The 21,275-nt window shown below is 61.7% G+C and overlaps 1 protein-coding gene across 2 annotated transcripts in view; it reads left to right on the top strand.

The window, feature by feature from the left end:
* The first annotated feature begins 4,138 nt into the window (after positions 1-4,138).
* The window catches only part of ITGAL (integrin subunit alpha L), a 246,993-nt gene continuing 229,856 nt past the window's right edge, over positions 4,139-21,275 (top strand). For both annotated transcript variants that reach the window (XM_073649043.1, XM_073649044.1), the window contains exons 1-2: positions 4,139-4,332; positions 4,411-4,528. In XM_073649043.1, the coding sequence (XP_073505144.1) occupies positions 4,290-4,332; positions 4,411-4,528 (161 nt within the window). In that variant the 5' untranslated portion in view covers positions 4,139-4,289. The remainder of the gene's footprint in view (positions 4,333-4,410; positions 4,529-21,275) is intronic.

Consider the following 21,275-nt stretch of genomic DNA (forward strand, 5'->3'; position numbering starts at 1 on the left):
AGAGCTTGGTGTGGAGAGTTTGGCGCGGAGAGCTTCGTGTGTAGAGCTTGGTGTGGAGAGCTTGGCGCGGAGTGTTATCGGTGGTTGGCGCGGAGAGCTTGGTGCAGAAAGCTTGGCGCGGAGAGCTTGGTGTGGAGAACTTGGCGCGGAGTGTTATCGGAGCTTGGTGCGGAGAGCTTGGTGCGGAGAGCTTGGCGCGGAGAGCTTGGCGCGGAGTGTTATCGGTGGTTGGCGCGGAGAGCTTGGTGCGGAGAGCTTGGTGCGGACTGTTATCGGTGGTTGGCGCGGAGTGTTATCGGTGGTTGGCGCGGAGAGCTTGGCGCGGACTGTTATCGGTGGTTGGCGCGGAGAGCTTGGCGCGGAGTGTTATCGGTGGTTGGCGCGGAGAGCTTGGCGCGGAGTGTTATCGGTGGTTGGCGCGGAGAGCTTGGCGCGGACTGTTATCGGTGGTTGGCGCAGAGAGCTTGGTGCGGAGAGCTTGGCGCGGAGTGTTATCGGTGGTTGGTGCGGAGAGCTTGGTGCGGAGAGCTTGGCGCGGAGTGTTATCGGTGGTTGGCGCGGAGAGCTTGGCGCGGAGTGTTATCGGTGGTTGGCATGGAGAGCTTGGCGCGGACTGTTATCGGTGGTTGGCGCGGAGAGCTTGGGGCGGACTGTTATCGGTGTTTGGCGCAGAGAGCTTGGTGCGGAGAGCTTGGCGCGGAGTGTTATCGGTGGTTGGCGCGGAGAGCTTGGCGCAGAGAGCTTGGTGCGGAGAGCTTGGCGCGGAGAGCTTGGTGCGGAGAGCTTGGCGCGGAGTGTTATCAGTGGTTGGCGCGAAGAGCTTGGTGCGGAGAGCTTGGCGCGGAGTGTTATCGGTGGTTGGCGCAGAGAGCTTGGCGCGGAGAGCTTGGCGCGGAGTGTTATCGGTGGTTGATGCGGAGAGCTTGGCGCGGAGTGTTATCGGTGGTTGGTGCGGAGAGCTTGGCGCGGAGTGTTATCGGTGGTTGGCGCAGAGAGCTTGGTGCGGAGAGCTTGGCGCGGAGTGTTATCGGTGGTTGGCGCAGAGAGCTTGGTGCGGAGAGCTTGGCGCGGAGTGTTATCGGTGGTTGGCGCAGAGAGCTTGGTGCGGAGAGCTTGGCGCGGAGTGTTATCGGTGCTTGGTGCGGAGAGCTTGGTGCGGAGAGCTTGGTGCGGAGAGCTTGGCGCGGAGAGCTTGGCGCGGAGTGTTATCGGTGGTTGGTGCGGAGAGCTTGGCGCGGAGTGTTATCGGTGATTGGTGCGGAGAGCTTGGCGCGGAGTGTTATCGGTGGTTGGTGTGGAGAGCTTGGCGCGGAGTGTTATCGGTGGTTGGTGTGGAGAGCTTGGCGCGGAGTGTTATCGGTGGTTGGCGCAGAGAGCTTGGTGCGGAGAGCTTGGCGCGGAGTGTTATCGGTGGTTGGCGCGGAGAGCTTGGCGCGGAGTGTTATCGGTGGTTGGCGCGGAGAGCTTGGCGCGGAGTGTTATCGGTGGTTGGCGCAGAGAGCTTGGTGCGGAGAGCTTGGCGCGGAGTGTTATCGGTGGTTGGCGCGGAGAGCTTGGCGCGGAGAGCTTGGCGCGGAGAGCTTGGCGCGGAGTGTTATCGGTGGTTAGTGCGGAGAGCTTGGCGCGGATTGTTATCGGTGGTTGGCGCGGAGTGTTATCGGTGGTTGGTGCGGAGAGCTTGGCGCGGAGAGCTTGGCGCGGACTGTTATCGGTGGTTGGCGCGGAGAGCTTGGGGCGGACTGTTATCGGTGTTTGGCGCGGAGAGCTTGGCGCGGAGAGCTTGGCGCGGAGAGCTTGGTGCGGAGAGCTTGGCGCGGAGTGTTATCGGTGATTGGCGCGGAGAGCTTGGCGCGGAGAGCTTGGTGTGGAGAGCTTGGCGCGGAGTGTTATCGGTGGTTGGCGCGGAGAGCTTGGCGCGGAGAGCTTGGTGCGGAGAGCTTGGCGCGGAGTGTTATCGGTGGTTGGCGCAGAGAGCTTGGTGCGGAGAGCTTGGCGCGGAGTGTTATCGGTGGTTGGTGCGGAGAGCTTGGCGCGGAGTGTTATCGGTGGTTGGTGCGGAGAGCTTGGCGCGGAGTGTTATCGGTGCTTGGCGCGGAGTGTTATCGGTGGTTGGCGCAGAGAGCTTGGTGCGGAGAGCTTGGCGCGGAGTGTTATCGGTGCTTGGCGCGGAGAGCTTGGTGCGGAGAGCTTGGCGCGGAGAGCTTGGCGCGGAGTGTTATCGGTGGTTGGTGCGGAGAGCTTGGCGCGGAGTGTTATCGGTGCTTGGCGCGGAGTGTTATCGGTGGTTGGCGCAGAGAGCTTGGTGCGGAGAGCTTGGCGCGGAGTGTTATCGGTGCTTGGCGCGGAGAGCTTGGTGCGGAGAGCTTGGCGCGGAGAGCTTGGCGCGGAGTGTTATCGGTGGTTGGTGCGGAGAGCTTGGCGCGGAGTGTTATCGGTGGTTGGTGCGGAGAGCTTGGCGCGGAGTGTTATCGGTGGTTGGTGCGGAGAGCTTGGCGCGGAGTGTTATCGGTGGTTGGTGCGGAGAGCTTGGCGTGGAGTGTTATCGGTGGTTGGTGCGGAGAGCTTGGCGCGGAGTGTTATCGGTGGTTGGCGCAGAGAGCTTGGTGCGGAGAGCTTGGCGCGGAGTGTTATCGGTGGTTGGCGCGGAGAGCTTGGCGCGGAGAGCTTGGCGCGGAGAGCTTGGTGCGGAGAGCTTGGCGCGGAGTGTTATCGGTGGTTGGTGCGGAGAGCTTGGCGCGAAGTGTTATCGGTGGTTGGTGTGGAGAGCTTGGCGCGGAGTGTTATCGGTGGTTGGTGCGGAGAGCTTGGCGCGAAGTGTTATCGGTGGTTGGTGTGGAGAGCTTGGCGCGGAGTGTTATCGGTGGTTGGTGTGGAGAGCTTGGCGCGGAGTGTTATCGGTGGTTGGCGCAGAGAGCTTGGTGCGGAGAGCTTGGCGCGGAGTGTTATCGGTGGTTGGCGCAGAGAGCTTGGTGCGGAGAGCTTGGCGCGGAGTGTTATCGGTGGTTGGTGCGGAGAGCTTGGCGCGGAGTGTTATCGGTGGTTGGCGCAGAGAGCTTGGTGCGGAGAGCTTGGCGCGGAGTGTTATCGGTGGTTGGCGCGGAGAGCTTGGCGCGGAGAGCTTGGCGCGGAGAGCTTGGTGCGGAGAGCTTGGCGCGGAGTGTTATCGGTGGTTGGTGCGGAGAGCTTGGCGCGAAGTGTTATCGGTGGTTGGTGTGGAGAGCTTGGCGCGGAGTGTTATCGGTGGTTGGTGCGGAGAGCTTGGCGCGAAGTGTTATCGGTGGTTGGTGTGGAGAGCTTGGCGCGGAGTGTTATCGGTGGTTGGCGCAGAGAGCTTGGTGCGGAGAGCTTGGCGCGGAGTGTTATCGGTGGTTGGCGCAGAGAGCTTGGTGCGGAGAGCTTGGCGCGGAGTGTTATCGGTGGTTGGCGCGGAGAGCTTGGTGCGGAGAGCTTGGCGCGGAGTGTTATCGGTGGTTGGTGCGGAGAGCTTGGCGCGAAGTGTTATCGGTGGTTGGTGTGGAGAGCTTGGCGCGGAGTGGTATCGGTGGTTGGTGTGGAGAGCTTGGCGCGGAGTGTTATCGGTGGTTGGCGCAGAGAGCTTGGTGCGGAGAGCTTGGCGCGGAGTGTTATCGGTGGTTGGCGCAGAGAGCTTGGTGCGGAGAGCTTGGCGCGGAGTGTTATCGGTGGTTGGCGCGGAGAGCTTGGTGCGGAGAGCTTGGCGCGGAGTGTTATCGGTGGTTGGTGCGGAGAGCTTGGCGCGGATTGTTATCGGTGGTTGGCGCGGAGTGTTATCGGTGGTTGGTGCGGAGAGCTTGGCGCGGAGAGCTTGGCGCGGACTGTTATCGGTGGTTGGCCTGTGTTGTGTGGTCATTAGGAGGTGGTGTCAGATTCTGCTCCTACGATGGCCGCAGTTTTTGGCCACTTCTCAGGACCCTGTCGGTAAATTCTGGAGGTCATCGGAGAGGGAGAATACTCTGGTTCTGGTTGACTCAGAGTTTATTGATAATAACCAGTAATAATAGTTGGTTCTTGCCATCAGTTTTGGCTTTCAGGTGGCAGAGTATGAAGAAGCTGCGTTCAGTATCGCAGGCTGTGAAGACTTCCTTCCTCTCCCAGCCCCCTCATAACCACAAGTAGAAGGTGACCTCCTGCCTCCACCCCGCCTGTGCCGGGTGTCATCTCATGAGGGCTCAGCTCTTCAGCCCATTGCTTTCTTCCCACGGTCACTTCTGCTCTTCTCGCAGGTCTTGTTGGCCGCTGTCATACTCCGGCTCTTCGCTCAGCGAGGAGTCATGGATTTCTCCTGGCTTCTGTTGCTGCTGTCTCTTCTTGAAGGTAGGTTCATGTCTGACTGACGCTCCTGCTATGATATCGATGGGGATGCCATTTTCCCACTGGTGTTTTTTGTTCTAGAGGTGGACATCTCCTTCCCTTACAACGTGGAGGTATTGGAACATAGCCGGTTTTCTGAGGAGGTCGGCGGGCTTTTCGGATATAGAGTTGTGCAGTTTAATTCCACAAATGGAGAGAGGTGAGGTCTCCGCATTGCCTGATTTATTGCTCCTATAGCAGGGACATGTTACCCACAGCTGAACTGTCGCACGTCTCTGGCACCTGGACTGTGACAGTAAGTTCCTTCTTCAGAAAGTTTCATTGTGCCGGGACACAAGTAAGGAAGACAAGCTGCTTACTATTGCAACGTGCATGCAGTGACTGCATTAAGTGTAAGGCGGCCTCCTGCACTCTCCACCTGCACTCTCCACCTGCACTCTCCACCTGCACTCTCCACCTGCACTCTCCACCTGCACTCTCCTCCTGCACTCTCCTCCTGCACTCTCCTCCTGCACTCTCCTCCTGCACTCTCCACCTGCACTGTCCTCCTGCACTGTCCTCCTGCACTCTCCACCTGCACTCTCCACCTGCACTCTCCACCTGCACTCTCCTCCTGCACTCTCCTCCTGCACTCTCCTCCTGCACTCTCCTCCTGCACTCTCCTCCTGCATTCTCCTCCTGCGCTCTCCACCTGCATTCTCCACCTGCATTCTCCACCTGCACTCTCCTCCTGCACTCTCCTCCTGCTTTCCTGCAGCCTCCCTGCACTCTCCTCCTGCTCTCCTGCAGCCTCCCTGCACTCTCCTCCTGCTCTCCTGCAGCCTCCCTGCACTCTCCTCCTGCACTCTCCACCTGCACTCTCCTCCTGCACTCTCCTCCTGCACTCTCCTCCTGCACTCTCCTCCTGCATTCTCCACCTGCACTCTCCTCCTGCTTTCCTGCAGCCTCCCTGCACTCTCCTCCTGCTCTCCTCCTGCTCTCCTGCAGCCTCCCTGCACTCTCCTCCTGCACTCTCCTCCTGCACTCTCCACCTGCACTCTCCACCTGCACTCTCCACCTGCACTCTCCACCTGCACTCTCCTCCTGCACTCTCCTCCTGCACTCTCCTCCTGCACTCTCCACCTGCACTCTCCACCTGCACTCTCCTCCTGCACTCTCCTCCTGCATTCTCCACCTGCACTCTCCTCCTGCTTTCCTGCAGCCTCCCTGCACTCTCCACCTGCACTCTCCACCTGCACTCTCCACCTGCACTCTCCACCTGCACTCTCCTCCTGCACTCTCCTCCTGCACTCTCCTCCTGCACTCTCCTCCTGCACTCTCCTCCTGCACTCTCCTCCTGCTTTCCTGCAGCCTCCCTGCACTCTCCTCCTGCTCTCCTGCAGCCTCCCTGCACTCTCCTCCTGCACTCTCCTCCTGCTCTCCTGCGGCCTCCTGCACTCTCCTCCTGCTCTCCTGCGGCCTCCTGCACTCTCCTCCTCCTCTCCTGCAGCCTCCCACCACTCTCCTGCTCTCCTGCGGCCTCCCACCACTCTCCTCCTGCTCTCCTGCGGCCTCCCACCACTCTCCTCCTGCACTCTCCTCCTGCACTCTCCTCCTGCACTCTCCTCCTGCATTCTCCACCTGCACTCTCCTCCTGCACTCTCCTCCTGCACTCTCCTCCTGCTTTCCTGCAGCCTCCCTGCACTCTCCACCTGCACTCTCCTCCTGCACTCTCCTCCTGCACTCTCCTCCTGCATTCTCCACCTGCACTCTCCTCCTGCACTCTCCTCCTGCTTTCCTGCAGCCTCCCTGCACTCTCCTCCTGCTCTCCTGCAGCCTCCCTGCACTCTCCACCTGCACTCTCCTCCTGCACTCTCCTCCTGCACTCTCCTCCTGCTCTCCTGCGGCCTCCTGCACTCTCCTCCTGCTCTCCTGCGGCCTCCTGCACTCTCCTCCTCCTCTCCTGCGGCCTCCCACCACTCTCCTGCTCTCCTGCGGCCTCCCACCACTCTCCTCCTGCACTCTCCGTGCACTCTCCTCCTGCTCTCCTGGAGCCTTCCTGCACTCTCCTCCTCCTCTCCTGCGGCCTCCCACCACTCTCCTCCTGCTCTCCTGCGGCCTCCCACCACTCTCCTCCTGCTCTCCTGCGGCCTCCCACCACTCTCCTCCTGCAGCCTCCTGCACTCTCCTCCTGCTCTCCTGCAGCCTCCTGCACTCTCCTCCTGCTCTCCTGCGGCCTCCTGCACTCTCCTCCTGCTCTCCTGCGGCCTCCTGCACTCTCCTCCTCCTCTCCTGCGGCCTCCCTGCACTCTCCTCCTGCTCTCCTGCGGCCTCCCACCACTCTCCTCCCGCTCTCCTGCGGCCTCCCTGCACTCTCCTCCTGCTCTCCTGCGGCCTCCCTGCACTCTCCTCCTGCACTCTCCTCCTGCACTCTCCTCCTGCACTCTCCTCCTGCACTCTCCTCCTGCTTTCCTGCAGCCTCCCTGCACTCTCCTCCTGCACTCTCCTCCTGCACTCTCCTCCTGCTCTCCTGCAGCCTCCTGCACTCTCCTCCTGCACTCTCCTCCTGCTCTCCTGCGGCCTCCTGCACTCTCCTCCTGCTCTCCTGCGGCCTCCTGCACTCTCCTCCTCCTCTCCTGCGGCCTCCCACCACTCTCCTGCTCTCCTGCGGCCTCCCACCACTCTCCTCCTGCACTCTCCGTGCACTCTCCTCCTGCTCTCCTGGAGCCTTCCTGCACTCTCCTCCTGCTCTCCTGCGGCCTCCCACCACTCTCCTCCTGCAGCCTCCTGCACTCTCCTCCTGCACTCTCCTCCTGCACTCTCCTCCTGCTCTCCTGCAGCCTCCTGCACTCTCCTCCTGCTCTCCTGCGGCCTCCTGCACTCTCCTCCTGCGGCCTCCTGCACTCTCCTCCTCCTCTCCTGCGGCCTCCCTGCACTCTCCTCCCGCTCTCCTGCGGCCTCCCACCACTCTCCTCCCGCTCTCCTGCGGCCTCCCTGCACTCTCCTCCTGCTCTCCTGCGGCCTCCCTGCACTCTCCTCCTGCTCTCCTGCGGCCTCCCTGCACTCTCCTCCTGCACTCTCCTCCTGCTCTCCTGCGGCCTCCCACCACTCTCCTCCTGCTCTCCTGCAGCTTCCCTGCACTCTCCTCCTGCTCTCCTGCGGCCTCCCACCACTCTCCTCCTGCTCTCCTGCAGCTTCCCTGCACTCTCCTCCCGCTCTCCTGCGGCCTCCCTGCACTCTCCTCCTGCTCTCCTGCGGCCTCCCTGCACTCTCCTCCTGCTCTCCTGCGGCCTCCCTGCACTCTCCTCCTGCTCTCCTGCGGCCTCCCACCATTCTCCTCCCGCTCTCCTGCGGCCTCCCTGCACTCTCCTCCTGCTCTCCTGTGGCCTCCCACCACTCTCCTCCTGCTCTCCTGTGGCCTCCCTGCACTCTCCTCCTGCTCTCCTGCGGCCTCCTGCACTCTCCTCCTCCTCTCCTGCGGCCTCCCACCACTCTCCTCCTGCACTCTCCGTGCACTCTCCTCCTGCTCTCCTGGAGCCTCCCACCACTCTCCTCCTGCTCTCCTGCGGCCTCCCTGCACTCTCCTTCTGCTCTCCTGCGGCCTCCCTGCACTCTCCTCCTGCTCTCCTGCGGCCTCCCTGCACTCTCCTCCTGCTCTCCTGCGGCCTCCCTGCACTCTCCTCCTGCTCTCCTGCGGCCTCCTGCACTCTCCTCCTCCTCTCCTGCGGCCTCTCACCACTCTCCTGCTCTCCTGCGGCCTCCCACCACTCTCCTCCTGCACTCTCTGTGCACTCTCCTCCTGCTCTCCTGGAGCCTCCCTGCACTCTCCTCCTGCTCTCCTGCGGCCTCCCACCACTCTCCTCCTGCTCTCCTGCGGCCTCCCACCACTCTCCTCCTGCAGCCTCCTGCACTCTCCTCCTGCTCTCCTGCGGCCTCCCTGCACTCTCCTCCTGCTCTCCTGCGGCCTCCCTGCACTCTCCTCCTGCAGCCTCCTGCACTCTCCTCCTGCTCTCCTGCGCCCTCCCACCACTCTCCTCCTGCTCTCCTGCGCTCTCCCTGCACTCTCCTCCTGCTCTCCTGCAGCCTCCTGCACTCTCCTCCTGCTCTCCTGCACTCTCCTCCTGCTCTCCTGCACTCTCCTCCTGCAGCCTCCCTGCACTCTCCTCCTGCGCCCTCCCTGCACTCTCCTCCTGCAGCCTCCCTGCACTCTCCTCCTGCTCTCCTGCACTCTCCTCCTGCTCTCCTGGAGCCTCCTGCACTCTCCTCCTGCAGCCTCCTGCACTCTCCTCCTGCAGCCTCCTCCTGGAGCCTCCTGCACTCTCCTCCTGCAGCCTCCTGCACTCTCCTCCTGCAGCCTCCTGCACTCTCCTCCTGCAGCCTCCTGCACTCTCCTCCTGCAGCCTCCTGCACTCTCCTCCTGCAGCCTCCTCCTGGAGCCTCCTGCACTCTCCTCCTGCAGCCTCCTGCACTCTCCTGCAGCCTCCTGCACTCTCCTCCTGCAGCCTCCTGCACTCTCCTCCTGCAGCCTCCTGCACTCTCCTCCTGCAGCCTCCTGCACTCTCCTCCTGCAGCCTCCTGCTCTCCTGCGCCCTCCCACCACTCTCCTCCTGCAGCCTCCCTGCACTCTCCTCCTGCTCTCCTGCACTCTCCTCCTGCTCTCCTCCTGCTCTCCTGCACTCTCCTCCTGCAGCCTCCTGCACTCTCCTCCTGCAGCCTCCTCCTGGAGCCTCCTGCACTCTCCTACTGCAGCCTCCTGCACTCTCCTCCTCCTCTCCTGCGGCCTCCCACCACTCTCCTCCTGCACTCTCCTCCTGCACTCTCCTCCTGGAGCCTCCTGCACTCTCCTCCTGCACTCTCCTCCTGCTCTCCTCCTCTTCTCCTGCGGCCTCCCACCACTCTCCTCCTGCAGCCTCCTGCACTCTCCTCCTGCTCTCCTCCTGCACTCTCTTCCTGCGGCCTCCCACCACTCTCCTCCTGCACTCTCCTCCTGCAGCCTCCTGCACTCTCCTCCTGCTCTCCTCCTCCTCTCCTGCGGCCTCCCACCACTCTCCTCCTGCAGCCTCCCTGCACTCTCCTCCTGCACTCTCCTCCTGCTCTCCTGCACTCTCCTCCTGCAGCCTCCTGCACTCTCCTCCTGCTCTCCTCCTGCACTCTCTTCCTGCGGCCTCCCACCACTCTCCTCCTGCACTCTCCTCCTGCAGCCTCCTGCACTCTCCTCCTGCTCTCCTCCTCCTCTCCTGCGGCCTCTCACCACTCTCCTGCTCTCCTGCGGCCTCCCACCACTCTCCTCCTGCACTCTCTGTGCACTCTCCTCCTGCTCTCCTGGAGCCTCCCTGCACTCTCCTCCTGCTCTCCTGCGGCCTCCCACCACTCTCCTCCTGCTCTCCTGCGGCCTCCCACCACTCTCCTCCTGCAGCCTCCTGCACTCTCCTCCTGCTCTCCTGCGGCCTCCCTGCACTCTCCTCCTGCTCTCCTGCGGCCTCCCTGCACTCTCCTCCTGCAGCCTCCTGCACTCTCCTCCTGCTCTCCTGCGCCCTCCCACCACTCTCCTCCTGCTCTCCTGCGCTCTCCCTGCACTCTCCTCCTGCTCTCCTGCAGCCTCCTGCACTCTCCTCCTGCTCTCCTGCACTCTCCTCCTGCTCTCCTGCACTCTCCTCCTGCAGCCTCCCTGCACTCTCCTCCTGCGCCCTCCCTGCACTCTCCTCCTGCAGCCTCCCTGCACTCTCCTCCTGCTCTCCTGCACTCTCCTCCTGCTCTCCTGGAGCCTCCTGCACTCTCCTCCTGCAGCCTCCTGCACTCTCCTCCTGCAGCCTCCTCCTGGAGCCTCCTGCACTCTCCTCCTGCAGCCTCCTGCACTCTCCTCCTGCAGCCTCCTGCACTCTCCTCCTGCAGCCTCCTGCACTCTCCTCCTGCAGCCTCCTGCACTCTCCTCCTGCAGCCTCCTCCTGGAGCCTCCTGCACTCTCCTCCTGCAGCCTCCTGCACTCTCCTGCAGCCTCCTGCACTCTCCTCCTGCAGCCTCCTGCACTCTCCTCCTGCAGCCTCCTGCACTCTCCTCCTGCAGCCTCCTGCACTCTCCTCCTGCAGCCTCCTGCTCTCCTGCGCCCTCCCACCACTCTCCTCCTGCAGCCTCCCTGCACTCTCCTCCTGCTCTCCTGCACTCTCCTCCTGCTCTCCTCCTGCTCTCCTGCACTCTCCTCCTGCAGCCTCCTGCACTCTCCTCCTGCAGCCTCCTCCTGGAGCCTCCTGCACTCTCCTACTGCAGCCTCCTGCACTCTCCTCCTCCTCTCCTGCGGCCTCCCACCACTCTCCTCCTGCACTCTCCTCCTGCACTCTCCTCCTGGAGCCTCCTGCACTCTCCTCCTGCACTCTCCTCCTGCTCTCCTCCTCTTCTCCTGCGGCCTCCCACCACTCTCCTCCTGCAGCCTCCTGCACTCTCCTCCTGCTCTCCTCCTGCACTCTCTTCCTGCGGCCTCCCACCACTCTCCTCCTGCACTCTCCTCCTGCAGCCTCCTGCACTCTCCTCCTGCTCTCCTCCTCCTCTCCTGCGGCCTCCCACCACTCTCCTCCTGCAGCCTCCCTGCACTCTCCTCCTGCACTCTCCTCCTGCTCTCCTGCACTCTCCTCCTGCAGCCTCCTGCACTCTCCTCCTGCTCTCCTCCTGCACTCTCTTCCTGCGGCCTCCCACCACTCTCCTCCTGCACTCTCCTCCTGCAGCCTCCTGCACTCTCCTCCTGCTCTCCTCCTCCTCTCCTGCGGCCTCCCACCACTCTCCTCCTGCAGCCTCCCTGCACTCTCCTCCTGCACTCTCCTCCTGCTCTCCTGCACTCTCCTCCTGCAGCCTCCTGCACTCTCCTCCTGCACTCTCCTCCTGCAGCCTCCCTGCACTCTCCTCCTGCACTCTCCTCCTCCTCTCCTGCGGCCTCCCACCACTCTCCTCCTGCACTCTCCTCCTGCACTCTCCTCCTGCAGCCTCCTGCACTCTCCTCCTGCTCTCCTCCTCCTCTCCTGCGGCCTCCCACCACTCTACTCCTGCAGCCTCCTGCACTCTCCTCCTGCTCTCCTCCTGCACTCTTCCTGCGGCCTCCCACCACTCTCCTCCTGCACTCTCTTCCTGCGGCCTCCCTGTGTAATGCAGGTGCCGAAATGCAACGCACAGAGACACAAGTTGAGGACAGTCAGTGATGGATACAAACAGTTTATATACAGGGGGCACGGAAAGTATTCAGACCCCTTTACATTTTTCACGCTTTGTTTCATTGCAGCCATTTGGTAAATTCTATAAAGTTCCTTGTTTTTCTCATTAAAGTCCACTCTGCGCCCCATCTTCCCCATCTGGACTGAAAACACAGAAATGTAGAAATTTTTGCAAATTTATTAAAAAAAACAAAACTGAAATATCCCATGGTCATAAGTATTCAGACCCTTTTCTCAGTATTGAGTAGAAGCCCCCTTTTGAGCTAGTACAGCCATGAGTCTTCTTGGGAATGATGCAACAAGTTTTTCACCCCTGGATTGGGGATCCTCGGCCATTCTTCCTGGCAGATCCTCTCCAGTTCCGTCAGGTTGGATGGTGAACGTTGGTGGACAGCCATTTTCAGGTCTCTCCAGAGATGCTCAGTTGGGTTTAGGTCAGGGCTCTGGCTGGGCCAGTCAAGAATGGTCACAGAGTTGTTCTGAAGCCGCTCCTTTGTTATTTTAGCTGTGTGCTTAGGGTCATTGTCTTGTTGGAAGGTGAATCTTCGGCCAAGTCTGAGGTCCAGAGCACTCTGGAAGAGGTTTTCATCCAGGATATCTCTGTACTTGGCCGCATTCATGTTTCCTTCAATTGCAACCAGTCGTCCTGTCCCTGCAGCTGAAAAACACCCCCATAGCATGATGCTGCCACCACCATGTTTCACTGTTGGGATTGTATTGGACAGGTGATGAGCAGTGACTGGTTTTCTCCACACATACCGCTTAGAATAATCACCAAAAAGTTCTATCTTCAACTCATCAGACCAGAGAATCTTATTTCTCATAGTCTGGGAGTCCTTCATGTGTTTTTGAGCAAACTCTATGCAGGCTTTCATATGTCTTGCACTGAGGAGAGGCTTCCGTCGGACCACTCTGCCATAATGGCTGACTGGTGGAGGGCTGCAGTGATAGTTGACTTTGTGGAACTTTCTCCCATCTCCCTACTGCATCTCTGGAGCTCAGCCACAGTAGATCTTGAGGTTCTTCTTTACCTCTCTCACCAAGGCTCTTCTCCCACGATTGCTCAGTTTGGCTGGACGGCCAGGTCTAGGAAGACTTCTGGTGGTCCCAAACTTCTTGCATGTAAGGATTATGGAGGCCACTGTGCTCTTAGGAACATAGAGTAATGCAGAAATTCTTTTGTAACCTTGGCCAGATCTGTTCCTTGCCACAATTCTGTCTCTGAGCTCCTTGGGCAGTTCCTTTGAGCTCATGATTCTCATTTGGTCTGACATGCACTGTGAGCTGTGAGGTCTTATATAGACAGGTGTGCGCCTTTCCAAATCAAGTCCTATCAGTTTAATTAACCACAGCTGGACTCCAATGAAGGAGTAGAACCATCTCAAGGAGGATCACAAGGAAATGGACAGCATGTGACTTAAATATGAGTGTCTGAGCAAAGGGTCTGAGTACTTATGACCATGTGAGATTTCAGTTTTTCTTTTTTAATAAATTTGCAAAAATTTCTACATTTCTGTTTTTTTCAGTCCAGATGGGGCAGAGTGGACTTTAATGAGAAAAAAAATGAACTTTTTAGAATTTACCAAATGGCTTCAATGAAACAAAGAGTGAAAAATGTAAAGGGGTCTGAATACTTTCCGTGCCCCCTGTATGTATGTGTAACAGGTGTTCTGAACAAGGGAATGGTAACGTGGATAACAAACGGTAATTTGAAGTAAAAATGCAAAGTCTCTCAAGATAGTGTGATGCACCCAATTGTGGGAGTCACCACGTTAGTTCTCCAACTCTGTATTTGGCCCTAGCGGGGGTCACCGGTTATTCCCGCTAGGCCGCAAGTCTTTTCCAGACAAAGTCAATCAAATCAAGTTTAGCTTCTCCCCCCCAACCTGAGATCCTAAACCCAGCTGCCCCTGGTACCGTAGGGGAACAGTGAAAGTGACGGCCCTGTTCACTTGTGCAGCTCCTCTGCCTCCGCTGGCGTGACTCTCTTGGCGCAGGCTTCTCCCGGCTCCTCTCTGCTTGGCCGTTGGAGGCAGTCTCTGAAACCTTGGGTAGGGCGATCCAGACCTCGTCTGTTGGTGGGCGACGTCTGGTCCTGCAAACTCACTCAGCACCGCAAACAGATCCAGACTCTCCTCAGCAGGCGCAGCACTCGAGACACCTCTGTGAGGAATCCGGAGTTCATCCACCGGAGTCCGGCTGTTATGTGTCGCAGGCCTCTGGCTCAGGCCTGCCACGCTGGGCTTCTCAGCGCGTCGGGAGCGCGTCTGCTCCTCTCTGCAGCTTGGCACCAACCTGCCTCAGGCTTGGCGCGCTGGACTCTTATATGCAGGAAATCTTTCCTAGAAGTCATCTGACCGGGTCCAGCGTCTAAATCTGCTCCCCCTTCAACTTTCCTAACACATCTTGGTTCCGTTTGATTGTGTCTGACCAGTTGATGGCAATTTCTCCTCATCTTTGACACATCCTGCAAGAATTCTCCTGAAGGCTTTTTTTCTTCTACTACATTTGCACTCTCCTCCTGCAGCCTCCCACCACTCTCCTCCTGCTCTCCTGCAGCCTCCCACCACTCTCCTCCTGCTCTCCTGCAGCCTCCCACCATTCTCCTCCTGCTCTCCTGCAGCCTCCCTGCACTCTCCTCCTGCTCTCCTGCAGCCTCCCACCACTCTCCTCCTGCTCTCCTGCAGCCTCCCACCATTCTCCTCCTGCTCTCTTGCAGCCTCCCTGCACTCTCCTCCTGCACTCCTGCAGCCTCCCACCATTCTCCTCCTGCTCTCCTGCAGCCTCCCTGCACTCTCCTCCTGCACTCCTGCGCTCTCCCACCACTCTCCACCTTCCACCTACTCTCCTGTGCCCTCTCACCACTCTCCACCTGCTCTAATGCGACCTCTCACCACTCTCCACCTGCTCTCATGCGCTCTCCCACCACTCTCCACCTGCTCTCCTGCAGCCTCCCTGCACTCTCCTCCTGCTCTCCTGCAGCCTCCCTGCACTCTCTTCCTGCTCTCTTGCGTTCTCCCATCACTCTTCTCCTGCAGCCTCCCTGCACTCTCCACCTGCTCTCCTGCGTCCTCTTATCACTCTCTTCATGCTCTCCTGCGGCCTCCCACCACTCTCCTCCTGCGGCCTCCTGCTCTCTCTTCCTGCTCTCCTGTGGCCTCCCTGCACTCTTCACCTGCTCTCCTGTGCCCTCCCACCACTCTCCCTCTGCTCTCCTGCGGCCTCCCTGCACTCTCCGCCTGCTCTTTTGCGCACTCCCACCACTCTCCTCCTGCTTTCCTGCAGCCTCCCTGTACTCTCCTGAAGCCTCCCTGCACTTTCCTACTGTCCTCCGGCCTCCCGCTACTCTCCTCCAGCTCTCCTATGGTCTACCTGCACTCTCCTCCTGCTCTCTTGCGCCCTCCCACCACTCTCCAGCACCCTCCCACCACTCTCCACCTGCTCTTCTGCACCCATCCACCACCCTCCACTTGCTCTCTTGCGACCTCCCACCTGCTCTCCTGCACCCTCCCACCACTCTCAGCCTCCCTGCACTCTCCTCCTCTCCTGCAGCCTCCTGCTACCCTCCTCCTGCTCTCCTGCAACCTCCCTGCACTCTCCGCCTGCTCTCCTGCAACCTCCCTGCACTCTCCTCCTGCTCTCCTGCAGCCTCCCTGTACCCTCCTGAAGCCTCCCTGCACTCTCCTACTCTCCTGCGGCCTCCTGCTACTCTCCTCCTGCTCTCCTGTGGCCTCCTTGCACTCTCCTCCTGCTCTCCTGCACCCTCCCACCACTCTCCTGCGCCCACCCACCACTCTCCTCCTGCTCTCCTGCGCCCTCCCACCACTCGCCACCGGCGCTCCTGCGCCCTCCCACCACTCTCCTGCTGCTCTCCTGCGGCCTCCCATCATTCTCCTCCTGCTCTCCTGCGGCCTCCCACCACTCTCCTCCTGCACTCCTGTGGCCTCCCACCACTCTCCTCCTGCACTCCTTCGGCCTCCCACCACTCTCCTCCTGCTCTCCTGCACCCTCCCACCACTCTCCTCCTGCTCTCCTGCACCCTCCCACCACTCTCCTCCTGCTCTCCTGCACCCTCCCACCACTCTCCTCCTGCTCTCCTGCACCCTCCCACCACTCTCCTCCTGATCTCCTGCACCCTCCCACCACTCTCCTGCTCTCCTGCGCTCTCCCTGCACTCTCCTCATACTCTCCTGTGCCCTCCCACCACTCTCCTGCTCTCCTGCACTCTCCTCCTGCTCTCCTGCGGCCTCCCACCAGTCTCCTGCGCTCTCCCTGCACTCTCCTCCTGCTCTCCTGCACTCTCCTCCTGCTCTCCTGCACTCTCCCTGCACTCTCCTCCTGCTCTCCTGCGCTCTTCCTGCACTCTCCTCCTGCTCTCCTGCGCTCTCCCTGCTCTCTCCTCCTGCTCTCCTGCGCTCTCCCTGCTCTCTCCTCCTGCTCTCCTGCGCTCTCCCTGAACTCTCCTCCTGCTCTCCTGCGCTCTCCCTGAACTCTCCTCCTGCTCTCCTGCGCTGTCCCTGCTCTCTCCTCCTGCTCTCCTGCGCTCTCCCTGCACTCTCCTCCTGCTCTCCTGGCTCTTCCTGCACTTTCCTCCTGCTCTCCTGCGGCCTCCCTGCTCTCTCCTCCTGCTCTCCTGCGCCCTCCCACCACTCGCCACCGGCGATCCTGCGCCCTCCCACCACTCTCCTGCTGCTCTCCTGCGGCCTCCCATCATTCTCCTCCTGCTCTCCTGCGGCCTCCCACCACTCTCCTCCTGCACTCCTGTGGCCTCCCACCACTCTCCTCCTGCACTCCTGTGGCCTCCCACCACTCTCCTCCTGCACTCCTGCGGCCTCCCACCACTCTCCTCCTGCACTCCTGCACCCTCCCACCACTCTCCTCCTGCTCTCCTGCACCCTCCCACCACTCTCCTCCTGCTCTCCTGCACCCTCCCACCACTCTCCTCCTGCTCTCCTGCACCCTCCCACCACTCTCCTCCTGCTCTCCTGCACCCTCCCACCACTCTCCTCCTGCTCTCCTGCACCCTCCCACCACTCTCCTCCTGCTCTCCTGCACCCTCCCACCACTCTCCTGCTCTCCTGCGCTCTCCCTGCACTCTCCTCCCGCTCTCCTGTGCCCTCCCACCACTCTCCTGCTCTCCTGCACTCTCCTCCTGCTCTCCTGCGGCCTCCCACCAGTCTCCTGCGCTCTCCCTGCACTCTCCTCCTGCTCTCCTGCACTCTCTTCCTGCTCTCCTGCACTCTCCCTGCACTCTCCTCCTGCTCTCCTGCGCTCTTCCTGCACTCTCCTCCTGCTCTCCTGCGCTCTCCCTGCTCTCTCCTCCTGCTCTCCTGCGCTCTCCCTGAACTCTCCTCCTGCTCTCCTGCGCTCTCCCTGCTCTCTCCTCCTGCTCTCCTGCGCTGTCCCTGCTCTCTCCTCCTGCTCTCCTGCGCTCTCCCTGCTCTCTCCTCCTGCTCTCCTGCGCTCTCCCTGCACTCTCCTGCGGCCTCCCTGCTCTCTCCTCCTGCTCTCCTGCACTCTCCCTGCTCTCTCCTCCTGCTCTCCTGCACTCTCCCTGCTCTCTCCTCCTGCTCTCCTGCGCTCTCCATGCACTCTCCTCCTGCTCTCCTGCTCTCTCCCTGCACTCTCCTCCTGCTCTCCTGCTCTCTCCCTGCACTCTCCTCCTGCTCTCCTGCGCTCTCTCTTCCTGCTCTCCTGTGCTCTCCCTGCTCTTTCCTCCTGCTCTCCTGCGGCCTCCCTGCTCTCTCCTCCTGCTCTCTCCCTGCACTCTCCTCCTGCTCTCCTGTGCTCTCCCTGCACTCTCCTCCTGCTCTCCTGCGCTCTCCCTGCTGTCTCCTCCTGCTCTCCTGCGCTCTCCCTGCTGTCTCCTCCTGCTCTCCTGCGCTCTCCCTGCTGTCTCCTCCTGCTCTCCTGCGCTCTCCCTGCTGTCTCCTCCTGCTCTCCTGCGCTCTCCCTGCTGTCTCCTCCTGCTCTCCTGCGCTCTCCCTGCTGTCTCCTCCTGCTCTCCTGCGCTCTCCCTGCACTCTCCTCCTGCTCTCTCCCTTCTCTCTCCTCCTGCGCTCTCCCTGCACTCTCCTCCTGCTCTCCTGCGCTCTCCCTGCTCTCTCCTCCTGCTCTCCTGCGCTCTCCCTGCTCTCTCCTCCTTCTCTCCTGCGCTCTCCCTGCTCTCTCCTCCTGCTCTCCTGCGCTCTCCGTGCTCTCTCCTCCTGCTCTCCTGCACTCTCCCTGCACTCTCCTCCTTCTCTCCTGCTCTCTCCTCCTGCTCTCCTGCGCTCTCACTGCACTCTCCTCCTGCTCTACTGCTCTCTCCTCCTGCACTCCTGCGCTCTCCCTGCTCTCTCCTCCTGCTCTCCTGTGCTCTCCCTGCTCTCTCCTCCTGCTCTCCTGTGCTCTCCCTGCTCTCTCCTCCTGCTCTCCTGCGCTCTCCCTGCTCTTTCCTCCTGCTCTCCTGCGGCCTCCCTGCTCTCTCCTCCTGCTCTCCTGCGGCCTCCCTGCTCTCTCCTCCTGCTCTCCTGCGCTCTCCCTGCTCTCTCCTCCTGCTCTCCTGCGCTCTCCCTGCTCTTTCCTCCTGCTCTCCTGCGGCCTCCCTGCTCTCTCCTCCTGCTCTCCTGCGCTCTCCCTGCTCTCTCCTCCTGCTCTCCTGCGCTCTCCCTGCTCTCTCGAGCTCTCCCTGCACTCTCCTCCTGCGCTCTCCCTGCACTCTCCTCCTGCTCTCCTGCGCTCTCCCTGCACTCTCCTCCTGCTCTCCTGCGCTCTCCCTGCACTCTCCTCCTGCTCTCCTGTGGCCTCCCACCACTCTCCTCCTGCTCTCCTGTGGCCTCCCGGCTCTCTCTTCCTGCTCTCTCCCTGCTCTCTCCTTCTCCTCTCCTGCGCTCTCCCTGCACTCTCCTCCTCCTCTCCTGCGCTCTCCCTGCACTCTCCTCCTGCTCTCCTGCACCCTCCCTGCACTCTCCTCCTGCTCTCCTGCGCTCTCCCTGCACTCTCCTCCTGCTCTCCTGTGGCTTCCCACCACTCTCCTCCTGCTCTCCTGTGGCCTCCCACCACTCTCTTCCTGCTCTCCTGCACTCTCCCGGCTCTCTCTTCCTGCTCTCCTGCGCTCTCCCGGCTCTCTCCTCCTGCTCTCCTGCGCTCTCCCTGCACTCTCTCCTGCTCTCTCCCTGCTCTCTCCTCCTGCTCTCCTGCGCTCTCCCTGCACTCTCCTCCTGCTCTCCTGCACTCTCCCTGCTCTCTCCTCCTCCTGTCCTGCACTCTCCCTGCTCTCTCCTCCTGCTCTCCTGCGCTCTCCCTGCTCTCTCCTCCTCCTCTCCTGGTCTCTCCCTGCACTCTCCTCCTCCTCTCCTGCGCTCTCCCTGCACTCTCCTCCTGCTCTCCTGCACCCTCCCACCACTCTCCTCCTGCTCTCCTGCGCTCTCCCTGCACTCTCCTCCTCCTCTCCTGCACTCTCCCTGCTCTCTCCTCCTGCTCTCCTGCAGCCTCCCTGCACTCTCCTCCTACTCTCCTGCGCTCTCCCTGCTCTCTCCTCCTGCTCTCGTGTGGCCTCCCACCACTCTCCTCCTCCTCTCCTGCGCTCTCCCTGCTCTCTCCTCCTCCTCTCCTGCGCTCTCCCTGCACTCTCCTCTTCCTCTCCTGCGCTCTCCCTGCACTCTCCTCCTGCTCTCCTGCACCCTCCCACCGCTCTCCTCCTGCTCTTCTGTGGCCTCCCACCACTCTCCTACTGCTCTCCTGCGCTCTCCCTGCACTCTCCTCCTGCTCTCCTGCGCTCTCCCTGCACTCTCCTCCTGCTCTCCTGCAGCCTCCCACCACTCTCCTCCTGCTCTCCTGCGCTCTCCCACCACTCTCCTCCTGCTCTTCTGTGGTCTCCCACCACTCTCCTCCTGCTCTCCTGCGCTCTCCCTGCACTCTCCTCCTGCTCTCCTGCGCTCTCCCTGCACTCTCCTCCTGCTCTCCTGCTCTCCTGCGCTCTCCCTGCTCTCTCCTCCTGCTCTCCTGCGCTCTCCCACCACTCTCCTCCTGCTCTCCTGCGCTCTCCCACCACTCTTCTCCTGCTCTCCTGTGGCCTCCCACCACTCTCCTCCTGCTCTCCTGCAGCTTCCCTGCACTCTCCTCCTGCTCTCCTGCGCTCTCCCACCACTCTCCTCCTGCTCTCCTGCGCTCTCCCTGCACTCTCCTCCTGCTCTCCTGCACTCTCCCTGCACTCTCCTCCTGCTCTCCTGCGCTCTCCCTGCACTCTCCTCCTGCTCTCGTGCGCTCTCCCACCACTCTCCTCCTGCTCTCCTGTGGCCTCCCACCACTCTCCTCCTGCTCTCCTGCAGCCTCCCTGCACTCTCCTCCTGCTCTCCTGCGCTCTGCCTGCTCTCTCCTCCTGCTCTCCTGCGCTCTTCTGCACTCTCCTCCTGCTCTTCTGCACTCTCCTCCTGCTCTCCCTGCTCTCTCCTCCTGCTCTCCTGCGCTCTCCCACCACTCTCCTCCTGCTCTCCTGTGGCCTCCCACCACTCTCCTCCTGCTCTCCTGCGGCCTCCCACCACTCTCCTCCTGCTCTCCTGCGCTCTCCCTGCTCTCTCCTCCTGCTCTCCTGCGCTCTCCCTGCACTCTCCTCCTGCTCTTCTGCACTCTCCTCCTACTCTCCTCCTGCTCTCCCTGCTCTCTCCTCCTGCTCTCCTGCGCTCTCCCTGCACTCTCCTCCTGCTCTCCTCCTGCTCTCCCTGCGCTCTCCCTGCACTCTCCTCCTGCTCTCCTGCGCTCTCCCTGCTCTCTCCTCCTGCTCTCCTGCGCTCTCCCTGCACTCTCCTCCTGCTCTCCTGCGCTCTCCCTGCACTCTCCTCCTGCTCTTCTGCGCTCTCCTCCTGCTCTCCCTGCTCTCTCCTCCTGCTCTCCTGCGCTCTCCCACCACTCTCCTCCTGCTCTCCTGTGGCCTCCCACCACTCTCCTCCTGCTCTCCTGCGGCCTCCCACCACTCTCCTCCTGCTCTCCTGCGCTCTCCCTGCTCTCTCCTCCTGCTCTCCTGCGCTCTCCCTGCACTCTCCTGCTCTTCTGCACTCTCCTCCTACTCTCCTCCTGCTCTCCCTGCTCTCTCCTCCTGCTCTCCTGCACTCTCCCTGCACTCTCCTCCTGCTCTCCTGCGCTCTCCCTGCTCTCTCCTCCTGCTCTCCTGCGCTCTCCCTGCACTCTCCTCCTGCTCTTCTGCACTCTCCTCCTGCTCTCTCCTCCTGCTCTCCTGCGCTCTCCCACCACTCTCCTCCTGCTCTCCTGTGGCCTCCCACCACTCTCCTCCTGCTCTCCTGCGGCCTCCCACCACTCTCCTCCTGCTCTCCTGCGCTCTCCCTGCTCTCTCCTCCTGCTCTCCTGCGCTCTCCCTGCACTCTCCTCCTGCTCTTCTGCACTCTCCTCCTGCTCTCCCTGCTCTCTCCTCCTGCTCTCCTGCGGCCTCCCACCACTCTCCTCCTGCTCTCCTGCAGCCTCCCTGCACTCTCCTCCTGCTCTCCTGCGCTCTGCCTGCTCTCTCCTCCTGCTCTCCTGCGCTCTTCTGCACTCTCCTCCTGCTCTTCTGCACTCTCCTCCTGCTCTCCTCCTGCTCTCCCTGCTCTCTCCTCCTGCTCTCCTGCGCTCTCCCACCACTCTCCTCCTGCTCTCCTGTGGCCTCCCACCACTCTCCTCCTGCTCTCCTGTGGCCTCCCACCACTCTCCTCCTGCTCTCCTGTGGCCTCCCACCACTCTCCTCCTGCTCTCCTGTGGCCTCCCACCACTCTCCTCCTGCTCTCCTGTGGCCTCCCA

Source organism: Phyllobates terribilis, unplaced genomic scaffold, assembly GCF_046119375.1.
Source record: "Phyllobates terribilis strain yellow unplaced genomic scaffold, ASM4611937v1 Scaffold_9__5_contigs__length_417890890, whole genome shotgun sequence".
Taxonomy (NCBI): Eukaryota; Metazoa; Chordata; class Amphibia; order Anura; family Dendrobatidae; genus Phyllobates; species Phyllobates terribilis.